Raw genomic sequence first — 19,992 nt, 5'->3', positions numbered from 1 at the left:
TTGTAGTTAGTTAAATAGCCTGCTGGATTTGTTTGCCCTTATGTGAGAATTTTAATACTGTAGCAGCAACAGAATGAAAGGTGACATTGATCTCTTATCGAAATGAGGGAAGAAGTGGGAAAATTGTTCTCCCAGAACACTGCTGATCTGAGCCTTTTCTAGCTGTCATGTTCTTATTCAAATAAAGTCCCTGGATGTGACTATCAGTCTTGTAAGTGCAAAAAGAAATCTTTGCTAGAGTATATAGCAATGTAATTTGCAGTGTAACTCTGTGCATGGTAAATTGCATGGACACAGATACACTGAGATCTTCTACATACTCTGCATTCTTTAGTAACCATGAATTTTTTAAAAAGCAATTTATTCAGTGGTTGCTTTTCTGAGCCTCTGTTGCTGTGTGCTTTCTGTTCTGTTCTTCATTATATAGCATTTCTGTTACTAAGACTGCATTAAATTACATTCTTTATCTCTTTTACATTTTTTGTCTTTGAGCCAGCCAAATGATCAATTAAACTGCCACTGTGAATGAAATGTGAAAACATTTGTTTATCACTAAGCAAGAGAAACGTTGGCTGTCCCGTCTAAGAGGTATAACTTAGCTTTCAGTCTTTTGTTATTTTCTTGGTTTCAGGGAACAGGTAAGTACTGTTACTGTTCATAATAGAGTGACTGTTCACAGAGAGGCTGCTGAAGGCTTTATTGTAATAATAAGGTGAAACTGATATGAAGAGACTCATCTTGTACAATAAAACATAGCTCTGTTTACTGATCTAGAAAAGGAGGAAATGTCTGAAGACCTCCCTCTTGTTTCTCTTGTAGGATTACCTTGACTGTATCACTGATCAGACCAAGCTCTCCCTGGGAACAGAGGAGCGATCGGCCCTGTTTGGAAACATACGGGATATCTACCATTTCAACAGGTAAATTCATACATAACTAAATGAAAACAGTTCAATAGCCTTTGCTAACAAGAGGGAGCAAACCAGCCAAGTACACTTTTATCACTTTAAAATGGCCAAGATCTATAAATTGAGAAATGGTCTAATTTTAGTTCTAAGCAAAATTGGTTTGCTGAGACCAGATTTTTTTAGCTGTTTATTTGATGAATCAAGTGTGATCTCCATTTACCTTTTTTTGCTTTTATGCTGGGTATTTACATGAATGTAAGCCTAACCTGCTCTGTGCCTTAACTGAGCATAATGCTAGACCACTGTAAAAGAAATTCTTGCCTTAATGAAGAGATGTTTTGTCTCTACTATATTGGCTCCTTTTGTGTACCTATGTACATCACCTAGATCTGGCTTTTGTAGTGTTTTATGCTAGTAGGTACTCCCTGAATTAATTTCTCTAAACTGTATTCAAGTACCTTTCCTTCATTGAAGTCTTCTGTTCAGCCTTCTCTAAAACTCTGCAGATGAGATTCTATTGTATGTTGGGAGCCTGAAGTAGAATTTCTTGCTTGCATGGCTGGTGCCACATTGTGTGGGATCTCAGTATCTGCAGTTTTAAGAGCATGCTGCTGCTACTTTTGTCTGAATCCTCTGTTACTATAAAAATTATTAACTTATTCAGCATTTAAGAAAAACCTGAATATTCAACAGATACAGGAAATATATTTACATGAAGTTCTCACTTCTTTTATATCCCAATACTCCTGTAAAAGCTGTCTTAGCTTTGCTGTAGTTGACAAGACATCTCCCAAACTACTGTGTTCTTTGAAGAACAACAGATAATTTAATTGATTCAAAAGAGGATTCTGAACTGGAGCACTTGTGTCAAAGATCATCTTCAATGTTTTTCCATTGTCACGGGTAGTTACTTTTAAGGGCTTTAACTGCTGGGATTGCTGTTTAGTGTCAAAGGAAAGAGTGAGAATGGATCTATTCAGAATATATGGACAAAGATGAAATCTTAAGTCTTTTCCTGAACCTTAAAATAGCTACTGCAGGGTAATGGAAATATGCTTAACTAGAAAGCTGTTGTGTCCTGCTTGAGCTGCAACAACTGACTTTACTGAATGTCTAACAGCTGGAAAATACATAGTGGGAGCATGCTAAAACAGGCTCATGGGCTGTTTTAGAGCCATGAGACAATGATTGTGAGCTTACAGATTCCCAGCGGTCACAGAATGGAAAAACACAGTCCTGGCTGTTATATTCTCTGATCCTTCAAAAGCTAGAAAAATGACAGACTTGAGAGCTAGGATACATTTATGCCAGCTTCACTGCAGATATTACCTACTAAAAATACTTCCAAGTAGGATCAGTTGTTATACAGAATTACTCAGCTGTGGAAAAAAAAAATTGCAGCAGTTAAAAAGAAAAAAAAAAAAAGAAAAAAGCAGTTTGGGGCAATTTTAGAGATAGATGTGTTAAAATGGTTAAAACTCACTGGGAAGTTGTCCTCTAGTATATTGCTAATGTATTTCAGGCCTTCTGATATGAAGTACTGCTGGGAAATTGTGAGTTCTTAAAACTGAACACTCACCGTAGATCCCAGTATAGCTTCAAGGATTAAGTTTACTCCTGTGTGGAATTTGGCATTCTGGGTCCTAAACATACTCTGGAGCCTTTTTATTTATTCTTAGCTTCAGAAAAAAGGTCCACTTGGCAGTTCTGTGTTAGTAGTTTCAGATGGGTTTTTTGTGAGCATGATTTTATAGATTCAGAATTACCTTGTTTTTCTCAACTTTGAATTTGACCATTAATCAATAATCAAAGGTTTCAGTCTTGGGTTTTTTTCAGACTTGCTGATCTGAGAAATTTCATTTCAGCTAAACTACCTAGGATTTTCAGGTGGTGTGTTGAATGGCAAAAATGGTGGTCATCATGATAACTGCGAGTCCCGTGATTATGATCTCTTTTTGAAAAACTATTTCTTTCTGGGTTTCATGGTGGTAAGGTCTGGCTTCTTCTGAGGAGAAGCTATCATAAAACCAAAAAATTAAAGCATCCTAAAAGGCATTGTAATAAGACTTGCATTCATTTGAAAATACAATGAATGCACTGTATGCAAAATTGTCAGTCTTTATGCTTCCCTCTCTTATCCCAAAGGAGTTAGCATTAGCTCCAGATGATGTTCATACAGATTCAGATTTTCCCAGCCCATGATAACCCAAGCTATATAGCTCAGTACGTGGTTTTCAGTGGCACTGGCAGCTGTGTCATGCTTCAGTCTGAATCTTGTTAGTGATTCAGCTGAAAGAGCACGGAGTTCCTCCACCAGTGCTTGCTCGTGCTCCCTGCTTGCCTGGCTGGCACAAGCCTGTTGCAGAGGCCATGAGCTGTGACCAGCAGAAAACCTCTGGATATTCAGGTGAACAGGACCAACACTTTTCTCTATTGTTTTTCCTGCCTTCTGCCACATACTTAAATGTAGCCTGTAATAATAGCCCTGTTTTTTCTCATGTCAGCTTGGTGTTATAGGGATTTATTTAAGATTTTCAGGATGCCTGAGCATGACAGTTTTAGTGTTTTTACAGTGGCAGACTGCTCTTACCAGTCATGTTCTTAGCAGCCAGATGAGACAGAAGAGAGTGCAGTATAGGTAACAAACTCTTTCAAAAACAGCCCTTACACTATGGGTTGGTGCTGAAGACACAAACCACTAGTCTATTTACCACATAAACATGGACTCATTGCATGAATATATAAAATCTTTAAGTGTTCCTTTTCTGTATCATGAAGGAGAAATAACATGGTTTTACTAGAGACCAGCAGGAATAAAATGACAGTCCAGGTGCTACATACTCTAAGCCATCAGGACAATGTCTGGCTGTCAGACGGCAGGAATCCTCTCAGCCTGTTTGACATGTTTGGTGTTATTTCCAAAACTCATCTGTGGGACACAGCCGGACTGTATAACTAAATGGCTGTGGTCACCATTGCTACGGCTTGCTTCTTCTGCTGATGTAAATGAGCTTCATGAATGTGGAGTATCAAGCAAAGGTCATATTTGTATTCCTTTTTTTGATGAAGGGAGAAATTGAGGTATAGAGGTCAAATTGTCACTGTACAAAGTGACTTAGTGACCACTGAACCTGAGGTCTTTGCCTTTGTTCCTTGTGACTGCATATTGATTTCACCCTTTCCTTCCTCCAGTAATTAAGAGAGGCAAAGAACAAGCCAGGAAACTCTTCTGGTTTACTGTTTTTGTACATGCAGAGGGAAATTGTGTCTGCTTACAGGGGAAAAGGATAGTTCCCTAGATACAGGCATAGGAACTCTTAGGCAAAACTTGTTCAGGGAACCAGCTGTGAATCGGGAGAAAGGTAGCTCTAAATGAAAAATCATCTGTGGGAGTGTGTGTGTAGGGGCAGGGGGAGAAGGGTGGGGGGAGGAGAGTGAGGAGGGTGAGGAGAAGAAGAAAATTCTATTACAGAATAATTTAGCAGAAAACTCAGTTTCTTCTCTTGTTTTTCTGAGTACATCTTTCAGTAAGACTGAAAACTCTTGATCAAGGAGATACCTTTGAGGTTTTCTTCTTCTACTTGAACTCTTTCTTTCACTGAATTTGCTTTTGAGAACTGAGTTTCATTCAACAGCAAACTGGCTCCCTTATTCCTTTGCTCTTGTTCAAATGAATTAATTTTCTCTTTGGCATATCAACATTATAAAATCCTCTCATGTATTGTTTTTATGCATGTATATGTATATGTATTCCCTTCCAGAAAGCTTTTTTCAGGCTAACCAATTTATCTTCAATGAAGAGACACGCTAAAAGTAGACTAACTTTCCTGAGTGAGCTTCTTAACATTCTTCATGTATGAAAAATACGTCCCTAGTTCTCACCAATATTTTTCAGAGCAGTTCATCATCTCCCTTGGTCAAGTAAAACTTGTAGAACATAAAAATTCTTTATAGGACAGTGCATGTGCTTCAGTAAATTTTCTTAGTCATCACGTTAGTTGATATACAAGCTACACAACTGTCTGACTGCACCACTATGATTGTTGTAAAAGAGCTGTCAGTCACAGACTCATAGAATAGTTTGGGTTGGAAGGCACCTTTAAGGTTCAGATGACCCTTAGGTCCAGCCTCCCTGCAACAAGCAGGGACATCTTCAATTAGATCAGGTTACTCAGAGCCCCATCCAACCTGGCCTTGAATATTTCTAGGGATGGGACATCTCCCTGAAGGATGGGGCTCAGCTTTGCTTAGCAGAACAACCATGGTTATCCTGGCAACTTGAATTTTGAAATAGTGGGAATACCATTTCCTTATAGTTCTCCTCTGCCTACAAATAAAAAAACCCCAGCACCTGGGGGGAAGAGGGGCATCAAAGGGGTTCTTTTTCCCTTTTTAGTACTCCCTGCATCATTAAGTGCTGCCATGAATGGTGCTGGTTCTGAATATACAGGTGTGTCTATTCCAAGGTGTGCCGTAATTACCGTTTCCTGTTCTTTGTTTTAGTGAACTTCTGCAAGATTTGGAAAACTGTGAAAATGATCCTGTGGCTATAGCAGATTGTTTTGTTTCCAAGGTAAGTCTGCAGCACCAGCTGCAGAGTGATGTGGGGAAAATAAGATTGATTTATCAGCTTTTGAGACCTAATTCTGATTGCTTTTGTAAAGTTAACCAAGAAAAGTCAGCAAATCTATGGAACGGGAAAAAATTTCTCTTAGTAATTGAGAGGGATATGCCTCTGATTTGCATTTCTAAAAAATCAAGACAAAGGTGCCGTTTTCTTCACTAAGTGGATCTGAACTGGTGGAGCTGTTTATTGAGTTCATTTTTAGGGTTGCTTTTTTTTTTTGTCAGCTGTTACAGGGGTTCTCTTTGTTACTTCCATCTGTTAATGTGCGTGATCACGTGATACTCTCCAGTTATGCCATGTCAGCTTAAAAACAACTAGAGAATAAAACTTGGCTGCATTCCTAGAAAAGGTAGTAACATTAACATACAAAAATGTGGCCATATTGTTTCCTGAGAATTTTTCCTGAAACCCACAATTATACCTTTAATTTTCTTTTTAAATGGGATGGCCCAAAATCTAGCCTTAAGATTCAAATCTCATTCTCTCTGAAATGCTTTGAATTTTCTGAACATTAATCTGGTATCTTGATTGTGTTGGGCGATACTGAAGCAAAAAATATGGAGTAAGGGAAATTGTTAGGTGCAGGAGAAATACAGGGAAGGAGGCGGCCTTCATTGTAGGAAACACAGAGAGCTAGTCAGGGAGAAGAGGAATGGCTATAATGAGTAGGACTACAAGAAATTAAATAATTTGAGCTATAGATGATGCTAGTTCACTGCAGAATTCACCAGAGAATCGACATATGCCTTGAATCTGTAGAGCCCAAATGTGTTAAAAAATAATTCGATCTCTGTGGTATTTCTGGAGGAAGAGGGGTCATGTAGTTGTTTAAATTTGGGTAATCTCTCTATAGGTGTGTTTGCCTTTTTGTATTAAAAAAAAAGCAACAAAAAACCGACATGAAAAAACAAACACAAAAAAACCCCCAAAGAAACCAAAAAGCCAAAGCCTGTCATGTCTTATACTTTGTCCTGAACTCAGCATTGCCAGCACCAAGCACTCAATGTAATAAGTCTAACACATGGATTTAGGATTAACTGGACCACCCTCTCATTGCGGTCCATGAATTTGTTTGGCACTGTTGTGACATAAGGGGTTTTATAGCAAATTCGAGTGATGATACCAGCTAAGTGCTGCTGTTTCACCAGATCACTTGCTTCAGCTGAGTTGAGAAATTTGCAATTTATCTAGTAATTGGTCTTTTGTAAGCATTAAGAGACCTTAGTGTTGGCACCACTACTACAGAAGTAGGATGCATTTTTGCCCCATTGCAGTGGGGTTTATGGCATGTTGTTATTGCTACAGATAGCCTGGATTGAATTGAAGGAGAGAGAGAATGGGATAAGGGTGAGTGCAAAGTCCTGCTTCTGGAACAGAATAACCCCATGTGCATGCTGGGTCTGGCTGACTAAGAAACAGCTTAACAGAAAAGATCTGTGGTCCTGGTGGGCAAAAAGTTGTGAATTACTGCACTCTGCAACAGAGTGCCTGTGCAAGTAAAGGCCAACTGGGAGGCCTTCACTGTATCTCCAGATAAAACAGTTTGGAGCTGGTCAATATTTCTGCTGTATTTCTTGCTTATAGCTGGGACTGCTGGGACTACTCCTGCTGGGATGCAAAACAGAGATGGTGCAACTGATAGTAAGTCCAGGAAAAAATTGTGTTCTTGTCCAAATTGGCCAACTGAAAGGACTTGTCTGGTAGACTTTCTGGCCATTAGTTCCAAAACCCATCTGCATATCATTGCTTGTGCCTTTTGTTCCCTTGTCGAATGCTTTTAGCATTTGTATTATTGGCAGGCAACTGCCTGATGGCTCAGAAATTGCTGGAGATTGCAGTACTAACAGGCATTTTTTAGCTTCATCCAGACAAGTGCAAACACTTAAAAGCAAAATCAAACAATACCAAAATACCCCACAGTTCTGATTTTGGCCATGAGGATTTCATTACAGCAACTGCTGACTGTCTTAACAGACTCCAGTTGTCCATTCTTGGTTGCTTGTGTCTTCCCAGCACTGAAAAGTGGAAATAAAACTGCCTTTTTTGGCAGCATGTGCTCCTTCAATCTTACGGGACTTTGGCCATTTATTGTTTCATTGCTTCGAGTGCGTTAGATCTTCACTGTGAGTTAAGCACAGGGATGTTTTCATGCTGAAGTCATAGCTCACAGCCTTAGCTAATGGATGTAGCTGTGCTGGAGCTTCTTGAATGCTTCCAGTGGAACTGTGCTTAGGTTACACGAGCTCTGGATCTAGTGCCATTTTTTCACCCTACTGTGAATACACTCTAGGTGTTGGGAATTTTAACGTACAACAAGTTTTCACTGTAGGTAATGTGTTTGCTTTTTGCACTCTTATGAAGCAAACCAACACAAAGTTGGTTTGCATGTAGAACAGAACAGTTATGGTTAAAGTAACTCTGAAGCTTGTTGGGACTAAAATGTTTTATATTTGTGAAGACATCTGGGGAGCTTAATTTTTGAAGTTTTGGATCATTCTCCTTGAACTTGACTTCGTTATTTGGTTTTGCTCAATAAAATTTCTTGTATAGCATATTATACTTCTCTCTCACAATCATACATGACTGTGTTTCCTGTGTATAACTTTCATGCTTGAGTAGTAAAAAGCCTTGTCACTTTTAAGGGAAAGGATTATCAAAACACACTTTAGTGTACTTTGAAGAAAAACACATAATTGTGGATTTGAATCATTATCTTAACATCTTTTGTGCTGAGTGCCCAAAGTAAATAGCCCCTAAAATGGCAGCTTTGATTTGTTAACAGACTTCAGCAATGTCTTTAGTCTAAACTAGCCAGTAATGTAAAACTCATTAACCAGTAAAATAACGATGCAAAGCTATGACTTTTTGGAAATGTAAATATTTAATAGCAACCTACAACATTGTATTGAATCCCTCTGCTTCCCAATGTTTTACTACATTAATAACTCACAGGCAGGTAGGCACAAATGCAGAAAAGCACATTTATTTTAAAACCTGCTATCCAGTCATGAATTGCTGTCTTTCTCTTTCTGCCTCAAGATGCAGATGGTGTGGATGAGTATTTGTTTAACAGTGTGGGATGGCTGCTGCATGGAAGTAACCTGCCTTTGAGGGTAGTGTTGTACTCGTTTAGTTTATACCAATTCTGGTCCTCCCTCTTTGTCTGGAAGAACTGTATTAACACTAGTATGTAGAAGTTCCTGGAGACATTTTGCTGGTAAACTGTAATTGGAGACTGATAAAAGGTTCCAGTGCAAGCTTAGCTATGACTTAATTATTCACACAGAAGACTGTTTATAAGGGGGTTTTGCCAGTTGGGTCTTTCATTTTCACAGTAATGATGCCAGTGTTAATTAGAAGATTGACTTCAGTATTCTACACGTTTACATTTAAGTGAGTTGTTTTAAAGGAGAGCTGAATTCTGGCACATCGCTCTTCTCACTCAGCACCCCAGAAATTCAGAACATATGTTTTCTGAAAGGCACACTAACAGCTTAACCAAGGGGAGAGGGAGAATTACTTTAATTTAGCATCTCATTAGTGAAGAGGCGATCCAGGCAGTTGGTTTCAGTTTGCACACTGACACCGCTCATTTTCTTAGTCTCCATTTTCTTTTAAAGTGCCTTTTATGGCTATAAAAAAGCAAAGTGCACCAAGAGTTGAGGGAAGGTTTGGAATGTATGTGGAAGAGATGTGCAGTGAATTGATTCCTCTGCGAGGCACCAGTATAAGTATAGCCAGGGTCTTGAGCTCATGCTTGGCTTTTCTCTTGAGGGTGACTTGCAGTCAGTGTGGACAAGCTCTCAGCTTGAGTCTCAGGTTTTTGCAGCTTCTACCACAACAGCTTTGGGCCCCCAGATTTAAACTGATTTCTGGAGCAATTCCAGTCTCTATGCAGAGATCAGTTTTAACCTGGTCTGAAGACAGTTGACATGAACAAAACTGTTTTCAAGCTGACCAAGTTTAAGAATGTCCAAAGAAATACTGATGAGCATAGCTGGTGCTTTCCTTACATTGTGAAAGTATTTGGAAAGATATTAAATCCATCTTCGTTCTGGTTTTTCTGTTGCTCCGGTACTGAGCAGTGCACTTTTGTTCGGATGAGGAAGAACTTCTCTTGGACGTGGCTCTCTTGGCCACTTTCCCAACATGTTCACATTAATCCAGCCAATGCCTGGGCAAGGTGTATGATGTTGATTCACAAGAGATCTGCAAGTTTGAGTGCGTATCAACAATCTCGTCCTGGAGGCAAAACACATGTCCTTGACTTTCTCCTGGCACTATGCTCACATTGCTCAGTAGAAGTAAATGCTCTCTGATGGTTCTGTGTGGTGAAATGAGCTGTGGCTCACTGGAGCAAGTACACATGTAAGTGCAGTACGGAATTTGGTGTTATGTCTGTTCAGAAATCAGGGATGATTGTGAAACCATTCTTAAGCTTTAGCAGTATCAAGGGCATAAGAAATTCTTTTTTTTTTCTTTTAATACAAATTTGTTCCATTTAATAGCTAGACTAAAATTCTTTAAAAACCAAAAAAAACCCCATTAAAAGTAGTTCTGACCTTGTGTAAAAAAACCCAAAGCCAAAAACCAAACCAAAAAGCGAGAGTGTGAAAAGGCTCCTGGGGATTTCAGACGTGCTTTTGAGTTTGAGGGGAATGTGCACACAGCCTACTCTATAACCCTGAAATGTTTGGCCTTGTTTGTTTTACAGATAGTACTTTCATTGGTTAAAATTTCACAACAGATGCTCTTTTCCTTTTTGTTTGAAAAGCAGAATAATCATGTGATATGAGCAGAATATATACATAAAAATAAATTGGCTCAAAATGTTCTTCACTCTGCTTATGAAGTAGTTCTATAAATTGTATTATTCTGTTATCATAGTCATGGGAATATCTTAAAATTTATACCTAAATGAAAACTTTGAATTAATATATGCATATATAAAATAAATTACATTTTCCCACCATACTGAATTTCACTTTTGTGTTCTCTCTTAAGCACCCTGGCTTATTATGAGTGCTGGCTAGTTTGGTATTGCCAAAGGAAATTACACAGTGTAATATCTGAAGCTCTTTGAGGTTTGTTAATTCTTCATTTTGAGTGGAGAGGGTTTGGAGCTGTGGCTGGAATTCCAAGCATGGACATGAACTGGCTGTGACACAGGCTCACTTTCTCTGCATGTGGACACAGGGTGTAGGTACGCTGCCACAAAAACTAGCTGTGATGACAAATTCAGTTCAAGTGTGAAAAACCAAGCTAAATTATTTAACTGTTTTTGTATCAAAACTACTTTTAGTTGGCTTGTTGGCTTCTAAGAGAAGGGCAGTTTAATAAGCTTACAGCCCACCAGTGAGTGAATGGGGATCACAATCCCCCGGGGAAACATTTATTAGAAGTTTGCTTGAGTTATTTTCTTCAGAACAGAGAATACTGAAATCCAGTAAGACATACTGAAATGAATTGCAATGACTTGTACTCATGCAGAGTAACATCTTACTTTTTACGGGGTCCTCATGGATCACTGCTCAGTGGAGAGATGGATGGCACAACTTGCTTTACCCCCAGGAGAGGGGTACAAGAGCAGTGCTGTTGGAACTGGCAAAGGGCACTGCCTGAGAAGGCTCTTTCTGATGAATGGCTGAACGGTAAACAACCAAACCCCAACAGTGAGAAACAAAAGCCACAGCCTGTGTCAGCCCTCTCCCCAGGGGTGGTGCTCCTCAGAGCACTGTGCCTCCTGTGAATGCAGATGTTTGGTCTTGCCATTCACCAGCAATGACCCCTGGGAGACAGCCCCTCTTGGAGCACAGCTATTGTGCTGCAGAATGCCAGAGCCTGTTCTGAAGATGCTTTGAGTGGAAATTGGGGTCTTATTTCCTGCTGGAGGATTGTGTTTTATCTGTCTAGGGCATAGGAAAGAAAAAGTGATTGATACGGGGAGCATTTTGCCCTTCTGCATTGCTTTCTTAGCCTTTAAGACTCCAGTAAGCTGCAAAAATTGTGTCTTATTTGGGATAGAAGTTAATAGGCAGATGTAGACTTAGAGCACATGGGAATGTTTCTGGTAATCTGTTCTTGCATGGAATTAAATGATGATTATTAAGAAAAAATCTTAGGCCGGGGAGGAAAGAAATGAAACTCAGACTTTAGCTCTGAGAAGCTTGTCAGCATTAAGTCTGAGCAATTTCAGTGTGACAGGCAAGTGTGGAAACCCACCCAGATCTAGTTACAACTTGTTGGGGTAATAGCTCTCTGCTTTCACATAATTTAATTTTCAAAAAAATCACTTTTGTGGCTTCTAATTTCACGCTTAGACTGTGCTCAAATGTGAAAGTATTTATAATTGCTTGGAAATGGCACACCAAACGTAACCTGTGAAACTTATTTCTCCCAGTAAATGCTGCAGGTACATGGTGTGATTCTTGGGGTTGTCCTGTGCAGGGCCAGGAGTTGGCTTTGATGATAGTTGTAGGTCCCTTCCAACTTACGATATTCTATGATTCTATGATACAGGTGTGCTTCAGCACACAAAAAAAACCTAGATAAGTGCAGCCAGCTGTTTGAAGAAGGTATGTGTAGTAATGGTATTTTGGTTGAGTTTTTGGTTTTTTGGGGTTTTCTTGTGGTGCATAGATTTTCATAAGGTACCTTGGAGGCTTTGTTGCAAAGCCGCTTGTTTTTTCTCTGTGTAGGTGTCCTTGGTTTTTCTTTTAAGTAAAGGAAAAATCTCCCCCCTCTGCAAAAAGATGAAATTAAATTCTGGTCATGTTAGGACTAGTGAACGATTCATTGATCAGGAACTGAAGGAGGTGTTGTCTTGACATCATCATCTTTATCTTGACATTTTTGCTGCTAGTTTGACAAAATCTCAATATATGCAAACTTTTCCTCCCTGTGCAGAGTGAAGATTTCCACATATATACACAGTACTGCACCAACTACCCAAGGTAGGAATTATGGGTTCCCTTTCTTCCTTTTTCCCTTAGCTGGTTCATGTAATGCAAATTACAGTCTATACGCAAAAAAAAAAAAAATCAGCCTTTCCCCTTCCCAGATTGGAGGAATGGTCACAGAGTTTACCTTTTATGTGAAAAAGAAAAAAATTACAATAATTTTTAAGAAATGCTTATCTGAAGTTTTATCTATTATTGTGGTTCATTGCTTTATCCTTCTTTAGAAAATGATGGTCTTATTCTGTAATGCTGCTTGTATAATACCCAGTAAGAGAGATTGGTTGCATGTCAAGGGGAAACATAGCTGAATGCACAAGATAAATTAAAAAAAAGCCAAACCAAACAACAGAAAAAGCAGTTATTAGAATGGGAACCTGCTGCCCCTTTTTACAAGCTAAAAAGGAAACAATTCTTTACTTTACTTACAGACTTATGGAAACAGAATGTCTTAAAGCTGTGTATTGATGTTTTCAGGTCTGTGGCTGTGCTGACAGAGTGCATGAGGAACAAGGCACTGGCCAAGTTCTTCAGAGAGCGGCAAGAAGCACTGAAGCATTCTCTGCCTCTGGGCTCCTACCTCTTGAAACCTGTCCAGCGCATCCTCAAGTACCACCTGCTTTTGCATGTAAGAAATGTATTTCATTTAGGGTTGCTGCACATTGGAGTTCCTGCCTCTGGTACAAGGCTTGGTGGTTAGAAAGGTTCTGGTTTTCCTTAAATGCTCTTCCTTTTGTGGGTATTTGATTTCTACATGTGGAGACTTTCTGTCTTCATCACTTCATACCATATGCATCTATTTGGAGTGGGGAATTTATGGTAATTATTTTAGACACATTGAATTAGTCTTTGCATCCAAATAATTAGCACTTTTTTTGAAAGCTGTAATTCTGAAGTTGTTTGGAAAATTCTTGTCGCGATTAAACATTTTTGTACACAAATTTATTGTTCCAATGAAGAACAGTGTTTTTCCACATGTTGCAATGCTGGGGGTGGTTGAAAGAAGGACTAAATACACATAAACACCCTGACTGCTAAGAATTTTGTGGAGAGGAATGATGGAGGAAGTGGGAACTCTTTCAATATTCAGTGAAATGAGTTAAGCAAGTTTCGGAAATTCATACTTTATTGTTAACATTTTCCGCATCTGTTTCCTATTAGAGAGTCATGTTCTAGTGAAGTGTAAAGACACTGATCCTTATTTAAAATGCCTGGTGCTTTTCTACTCTCCAACTGTAAAGTAATGCCTAGTGTAATTCCATCAGGGTTTTGTAAGTGTGTAGATATGTTCTGTGTTGTAGGAAAGCCATTAAATGCTGTCTGAAAAGTCTCCTGTCAGTGTGCTGTGCTCTCTTTATGTGCCTCTCTGCTCACATTGGCTGCTGCAAGTGTACTTGCTGCTAAACTGGCCCCAAAGGCTTGACTTTGTTCGTCATCTTGTGTTACTCAAATTGATAGCAGCAATCATCATTGCATCAGTAACAAAGGCAGGAACGTTGCCTTCAAGTGATTGTGATGCAAAGACAAAACAGTACCGATAAAAACATAGCATTGCGTTTGGCTGGAAAAGTTCACTTAGGAATACGGGGACTTTGGTTTTTTCCCTCTGTTGTAGGAAATAGAAAACCACCTTGACAAGGACACTGAGGGCTATGATGTGGTGCTGGATGCCATAGATACCATGCAGAGAGTGGCATGGCATATAAATGACATGAAGAGGAAACATGAACACGCCATCAGGCTCCAGGTGAGTTCCCAGAGAGATTTTACGGGTGTTTGTGAGCTGGTTTTGTCAATATATATGCAATTAACATTTTTTAGTTTATCTTTTCTTTTAATCTTTGTCAGTCATAATTTAGACTTCTGTTGAGCATGCCTGTGGCTGTTTGATCTTGGAAACCATGGTCATAACTGCTGCAGGAAAATCTCAGACATCTCTAACCTACAAGCAGCATCCTGTAAAGCATTTATTTTGCAGTAATATGGAACTTAAGATAACTCTTCTTTCTTCCTTTCCCTCAATTGTACAGCGCTGCTGTACAACCCTAGGGCATGGCTTTGTTCAGAAATCCTGTGGTTTCCGATTTCTTCCCTTTGTGCTGATTAATTTTGTTTTGAGGCATTTCTTTTGCTGATTCTTGTGTAAGTACTTTCCTCTCGGGTTTTAGAAGACTCATTATCAGTTGCTTTGTGAAAAGCATAAACCTAGAAACATGATACTCAGAAAAACTCTTAACTTTGCTTCAAATGAAGATTTTTTTGAGGAGAAGAAACAAAAGCTACACCCTGAGTAAATATTGGCATCAAGAGCAAGCTCTTTTGTGGAATTTTTGCTCCCATTCTGTTTCCAGGTTCCCAGTGAACCATACTTTTATGTTACACTTTCAATATTTATATTGCTTTAAGAAAATTGGGGGGATTTTTTTAGTTTATAAAAGGGAGTAATAAGCTTATCCCATTTCAGAAATCCATGTCGTGTAATTATTTGCCCATTTTTTTTTTTCTTTTTAATGTCAATTAAATTCATTCATTCATTCACTCTTTTTGTGGTTTTGTTCTTTTTTCTGTTTTTCGGTTTGTTTGTTTTTGTTTGGGGTTTTTTTTGGTTTTTTTTTGGTTTTTTTTTGGTTTTTTGGTTTTTTTTTTTGTGTTGCAGTTGTTTATGTGTAAGTAAGATTCGACAATGTCTTCCTTGCAGCAGGGTAATCTTTGCCACATATTGCTGGAAGTGCATGCTAATGACTTTTAACAACAATCTGCTGTAAATCTGAGTAATTATATTTGGCAATAAATAAGGGTTAAATGCTTTTGGGAAAAAAAGCTTTTTTTTAATTTTTTGAGCTCAGCTGGCAAATGTGTGGGGTTGTGGAAAATATTTATGTTCATAGTTGCCCTTTAAAAAAGTAAACCTGTTTCTGCAGCCATAGGGATAGGCCTTCTGCGGGCTCTCACACTGCCGTGGGGTCTGTAATGCTGCAAGTATTGCAACAGCAGTTCCTGCAAAATGTGTCCCTCGACAGTGGTGGACTTGTTCCCTGTGCTGTATCCTGACTTTTTAAGTTCCTGGAGAGAGCTGATACAATGCAACTTTTAAATTTTTTTTTCTCCTTTTTTTTTTTAAACAGCTGTCCGTATAGTCCAAAGTGGATTGCTTTGGGGTTTTATTCCTGTGAATGCTTTAGCCTGCATTGGTGCTTCAAATGGAATGGGATGTTCTCCAGCTGAAAGCTGTATTAAAGTCTAATGTCCTAGAGGGCCCAACCTAGGATGAGGCAATCTGTCCCTGCTTTGCTAGTGCTGCCAGGTTTAAAGCCTGATGGATGTTTTTAAAAAGTTCCCTAGTTAAAGGTTTAGCCTGCTTTTAGAATTTGGTGTCCCATGCTTAAGTCCTGTCACTGCCATTGACAGAAAACACAAGCAGTTTAAGGAAACCTAATAGCCATAGCTAAGTAACACAGTCTTGTGAAGATGTTCTTAGATGTTTCTCCAACCTTTTTTTTTCTTAAGTAATAAATAAGGTGAGAAATATCTGTAGTATCTACACAAATCATTAATATACAAGCCAATATCGAGATGTTCAGTTGACCACATCACTTGTCATCCTTTAGTCTTCTGGGAATCATCTCTTCAATCCAAACACCTCACAGAAGTGTCTTCTGTGATGGGCCTATGGGACACGGACATGGCATTATAATTCATTCAGTGGGAGACCACACAACTTCAGGAAGATACCCAGGGTGAGAGGGAAATGTTAAGAGAGATTGGTTGGGGACATAGAGGAGAGCGTGAGAGAGACTGATGACTGAATTACAAAAGGTTTTCCATTGGGAGCAAGGGGAGCAGAGGTTGTGCTCTTACGTTACAGGCTGCCCAAGGGAGATCAGAGCTCTTTGCTGGATCCATGCAGAGACAGTAACCAGGACTGGGGGCATGTTTTACTCTGGGCTTTGCAATGAGCCTCCAAGCACCTGGCTGCAGTGTTACACATAACCTACCAACCTCAGTACTGGTGTCTGGTGACCATCCGCTGTTGGATGCTAAAGATTATATGGGAGAGTGGGAATGGCATCAGCAGATCGTTTGGGTCTTTCGTTTCAACAAGACCTCTGAAATTAATTTTGGTTGTTGTTCTTTGATCTGTTGCAGGAAATACAGAGTTTGCTCACTAACTGGAAAGGGCCAGACCTCACGAGTTACGGGGAGCTGGTGTTAGAAGGAACGTTCCGCATTCAGCGAGCCAAAAATGAGCGCACGTTGTTCCTCTTTGACAAGATGCTGCTAATTACAAAAAAGAGGGATGAAATGTTTGCATACAAAGCTCACATACTGGTATGTCAGAGAGCAGCTGGTAATGTGCTGTCTACATGTCTCCCCAATACTCCTCCGTGATTCACATTGTTTTCTCTCTTCATTGCAGTGTGGAAACCTGATGCTTGTTGAAGTAATACCAAAGGAACCACTTAGCTTTAGTGTCTTCCACTACAAAAATCCTAAAATGCAACATACTGTCCAGGTATGAAGAGAAACCTCCCTGCCCTGGGTAACCTGGCTCATGTCCATATGCTGTTTATCACCCTGCATAGTGCAGGAATGCATTCTTCTCATGGTGCCCAATTTTTTTATCAGGCAAAGTCACAGCAAGACAAGCGCCTTTGGATTCTTCACTTGAAGAGGTTAATTCTAGAAAATCATCCTGCTAAAATTCCTGCCAAGGTAAAAAAACCCAAAAAAAACAACCAACCAACCAAAAAACCCAAACAAAATCACAAGACACTTCCTCGTATGCCTACTAACTTAAAACAATCTTGTTAGCTGCAAGATGCATGCAATATACAGAGAGTTTAGACTCTCTCCAGGATGTTAATTAACATGTTGTTTCCTTATATCTTTAAAAGTTCCTCCAAATTAATGGGAAAGTTCCACTATAATTATCTGCAGGGCTTGGTATGGGAGTAGAAGAATATAACTGGGCTAGCAGCATTTGCCTGCCAAGACATAAGTAACAGAGGTGCAATGTCAGGAATCTTGACTCCAGGAGCACATCTTAGCTTGATGCTGCCTGTCTGCAGAGCACTGAGATACACTAATTGCAGTACTGTAGATGTTTTTAATTTTAATCTGTCTTGGTTAAGTATCATAGCAGTGAAGCCATTGGCAGCACACACTTCACTGCAAGTACACATGCCCATCCTGAACCCAGCATCCTTAGCTGGGATATCTGACTCTTTTTGGTGAGATAGCTAGCAAGCTTTATGCCAGAAAAAACGAGGCTCTGATATCATATTCATAGCTATAATATCTCAGAATAAGGAAATTTTCTCCTCTTATTTATGAAATCCAGTCTTAGATCTTCAGGTGATGCCTCTCAGTGTAACATACAGCACCCCTCAAAGGGGGTTAGCCCTGGTTAGCTTTTGCCAAGACAAAGCAGCCATTGACTCGTGCGGAAACAGGATTTTTTTTTCACACTGAGTTTACTCTTGGTTTTTCAGTTTCTCTGATTGTTTTTTCACTCAGTTTTATGCTATAATAGCTAAAAAATGTTACCTGTGACTGACATGCACCATGCTGTACTAACACGCATTTTCAACGGTGTGACAAAAAGAGACTTATGGGAGAAAAAAGCTCTAGCAGGTCCTATTGCTAATTCTCCTCTTATCTTTTGTTGACAAAGTCTATTAAAGGCATAATGGTATCCTGGTATAAAGGTATATGCTGGTATCCATACTTACACTGTAAATACTCAATGCAGCTTATTAGGTTGTTAAAAGAAAAAGAATTACAGCATGATCCCAGCCTTTGTATCAATTTTTTTTTTATTTCTTATTAGATTTTTATTTTATCTGTGCAAAGAATGTGAAACCAAAAATATAGTCTGCTCAGAGAAGCAATTTCACTTGAGAAAGGAAAAGTCTAATGAAATAAATCTCAGAGGTTATCGGCACATTTTTAATTTTTTTTTTTTCTGTCAAAAGTAATTGCTTGTTGTGAGGCTTCTGTCTGCCCAGCTTTTGGAGAATTTAATAATAGTCCACATGTGACGCCTGGTGGAAAATTACCGAACTGCACCTGTAGAAGGGCAAGCACCTTAGATGGGATATTTCAGTTTAGATTATTTTCTTGTTTAGTAGCTGATATGCCTCCTAAAGCTTCCAGATTTTTTTTTTCTATTTAAAAAAGGGACAAATTTTAAGCAATCAGGGGATGCTCTCCGTCCTGCATCAATCTTTCTTAAACCAAATTTTGCCCTTTTTTTTAATAGCTGTTCCACAAAGAAAATCTTGAAGGAAGAAAGGTTTATAGCATTTTATACACCAACAACTTTAGAGTTAAAAATATAATATGGGAGTTAAACTATTTGGTAATGCTGCTAACCATATTTATTAGTTACCAAATTAAAGTTGTTATTATTTGCATATAAGCTCACTACTATCTGTAATATGCAATAAGGCTTGCCCTCCTACTAATAGTTTTAACTTCTTCATTTGTTATTTTTTCTCTTCCAGGCCAAGCAGGCAATTCTCGAAATGGATGCCATACGTAAGTTCACTCTTTTTCACTTCTGTTTTAAAGATTAATAAAAACCATCTTCAGAATTTTGGCTTTAGCTGTTGGTTTCATCTGAGATGGAAGAAGGCCAGACTTATGTTCCTTGAATTATGACCCTGCTGGAAAAGGCAAAATTCAGTGCAGATCCTTTAGAGTTTGTTGGGAAGGCTCTGACTGAGAAACTGGCAATCAAACGTGATGGTGGTGGATAAATGTTGCTGGGTTAGTCCTCTGGAGCCGGGCACAACTATGTGGGCAAAGAATTTCCATGGCTGCCTGGGTAACAGCTACCCTACAGTGGCGTATCTTGCTTGCGTAGCTTCAGGCTCTGATAAGGTGCAACTGTATTAGTCACAAAGGGACCATGGCACTGCCTCCAAAGGGAGCTGCCAAGGTGTGTGAAGTGCCATCCTTGTCACTGTCTTATTCTCTGTGCCTCTGCTTGTTCCACAGATCACCCAGGCTTCCACTATAGCCCTGAGGGAGAAATGAAATCATCTTACCAGCCTAAGGAAGGCACTGCTCCTCACAGAGTGAGAAGGAAATCAGGTGAATAAACTCATTTACCCCCTAGATGACAAAAGGAAAAACAAGCAGGGTTGTTTTGGGGGTGGGTTAGGCTGGGCACATAGAATTGGTTTTTAATCTGCACTCCAGGCAGATTTAGCATGGTATCTCTCAGATGTGGATGAAGTACCTTATTAATCATTTGGGGTTTTTGTGATTTATTTTTTTATCTAGTGTTTGCATTTAATTTAAGGAGTATACATTTGTAATGGTGGATGCATAAAGAACAGTTGGTACTCTAACAGATTAAGGAATGCATATGCAGGAAAGCCAGTCACATTACTTAATCTGACATCCCCCCCACCGCAGTTATTATCGTCTCAGAAGTGGTTCCATCCTGATTATGATAGGCTTATTATTTCAAAACATGATTACTATCTTTACG

General features: G+C 39.2%; 1 protein-coding gene across 2 annotated transcripts in view; it reads left to right on the top strand.

The window, feature by feature from the left end:
• PLEKHG1 (pleckstrin homology and RhoGEF domain containing G1) overlaps positions 1–19,992 on the top strand; it is a 126,476-nt gene that overhangs the window by 96,351 nt on the left and 10,133 nt on the right. For both annotated transcript variants that reach the window (XM_082301590.1, XM_082301591.1), the window contains exons 5-14: positions 820–920; positions 5,412–5,481; positions 12,442–12,488; positions 12,969–13,119; positions 14,107–14,238; positions 16,638–16,820; positions 16,909–17,004; positions 17,118–17,204; positions 18,998–19,031; positions 19,494–19,589. In XM_082301590.1, the coding sequence (XP_082157716.1) occupies positions 820–920; positions 5,412–5,481; positions 12,442–12,488; positions 12,969–13,119; positions 14,107–14,238; positions 16,638–16,820; positions 16,909–17,004; positions 17,118–17,204; positions 18,998–19,031; positions 19,494–19,589 (997 nt within the window). The remainder of the gene's footprint in view (positions 1–819; positions 921–5,411; positions 5,482–12,441; positions 12,489–12,968; positions 13,120–14,106; positions 14,239–16,637; positions 16,821–16,908; positions 17,005–17,117; positions 17,205–18,997; positions 19,032–19,493; positions 19,590–19,992) is intronic.

The sequence above is a fragment of the Coloeus monedula genome (genome assembly GCF_965178545.1).
Source record: "Coloeus monedula genome assembly, chromosome: 2".
Classification (NCBI taxonomy): domain Eukaryota; kingdom Metazoa; phylum Chordata; class Aves; order Passeriformes; family Corvidae; genus Coloeus; species Coloeus monedula.
Note: the sequence above shows the minus strand (reverse complement) of the source record. Positions and strands in the feature narration are given on the sequence as shown.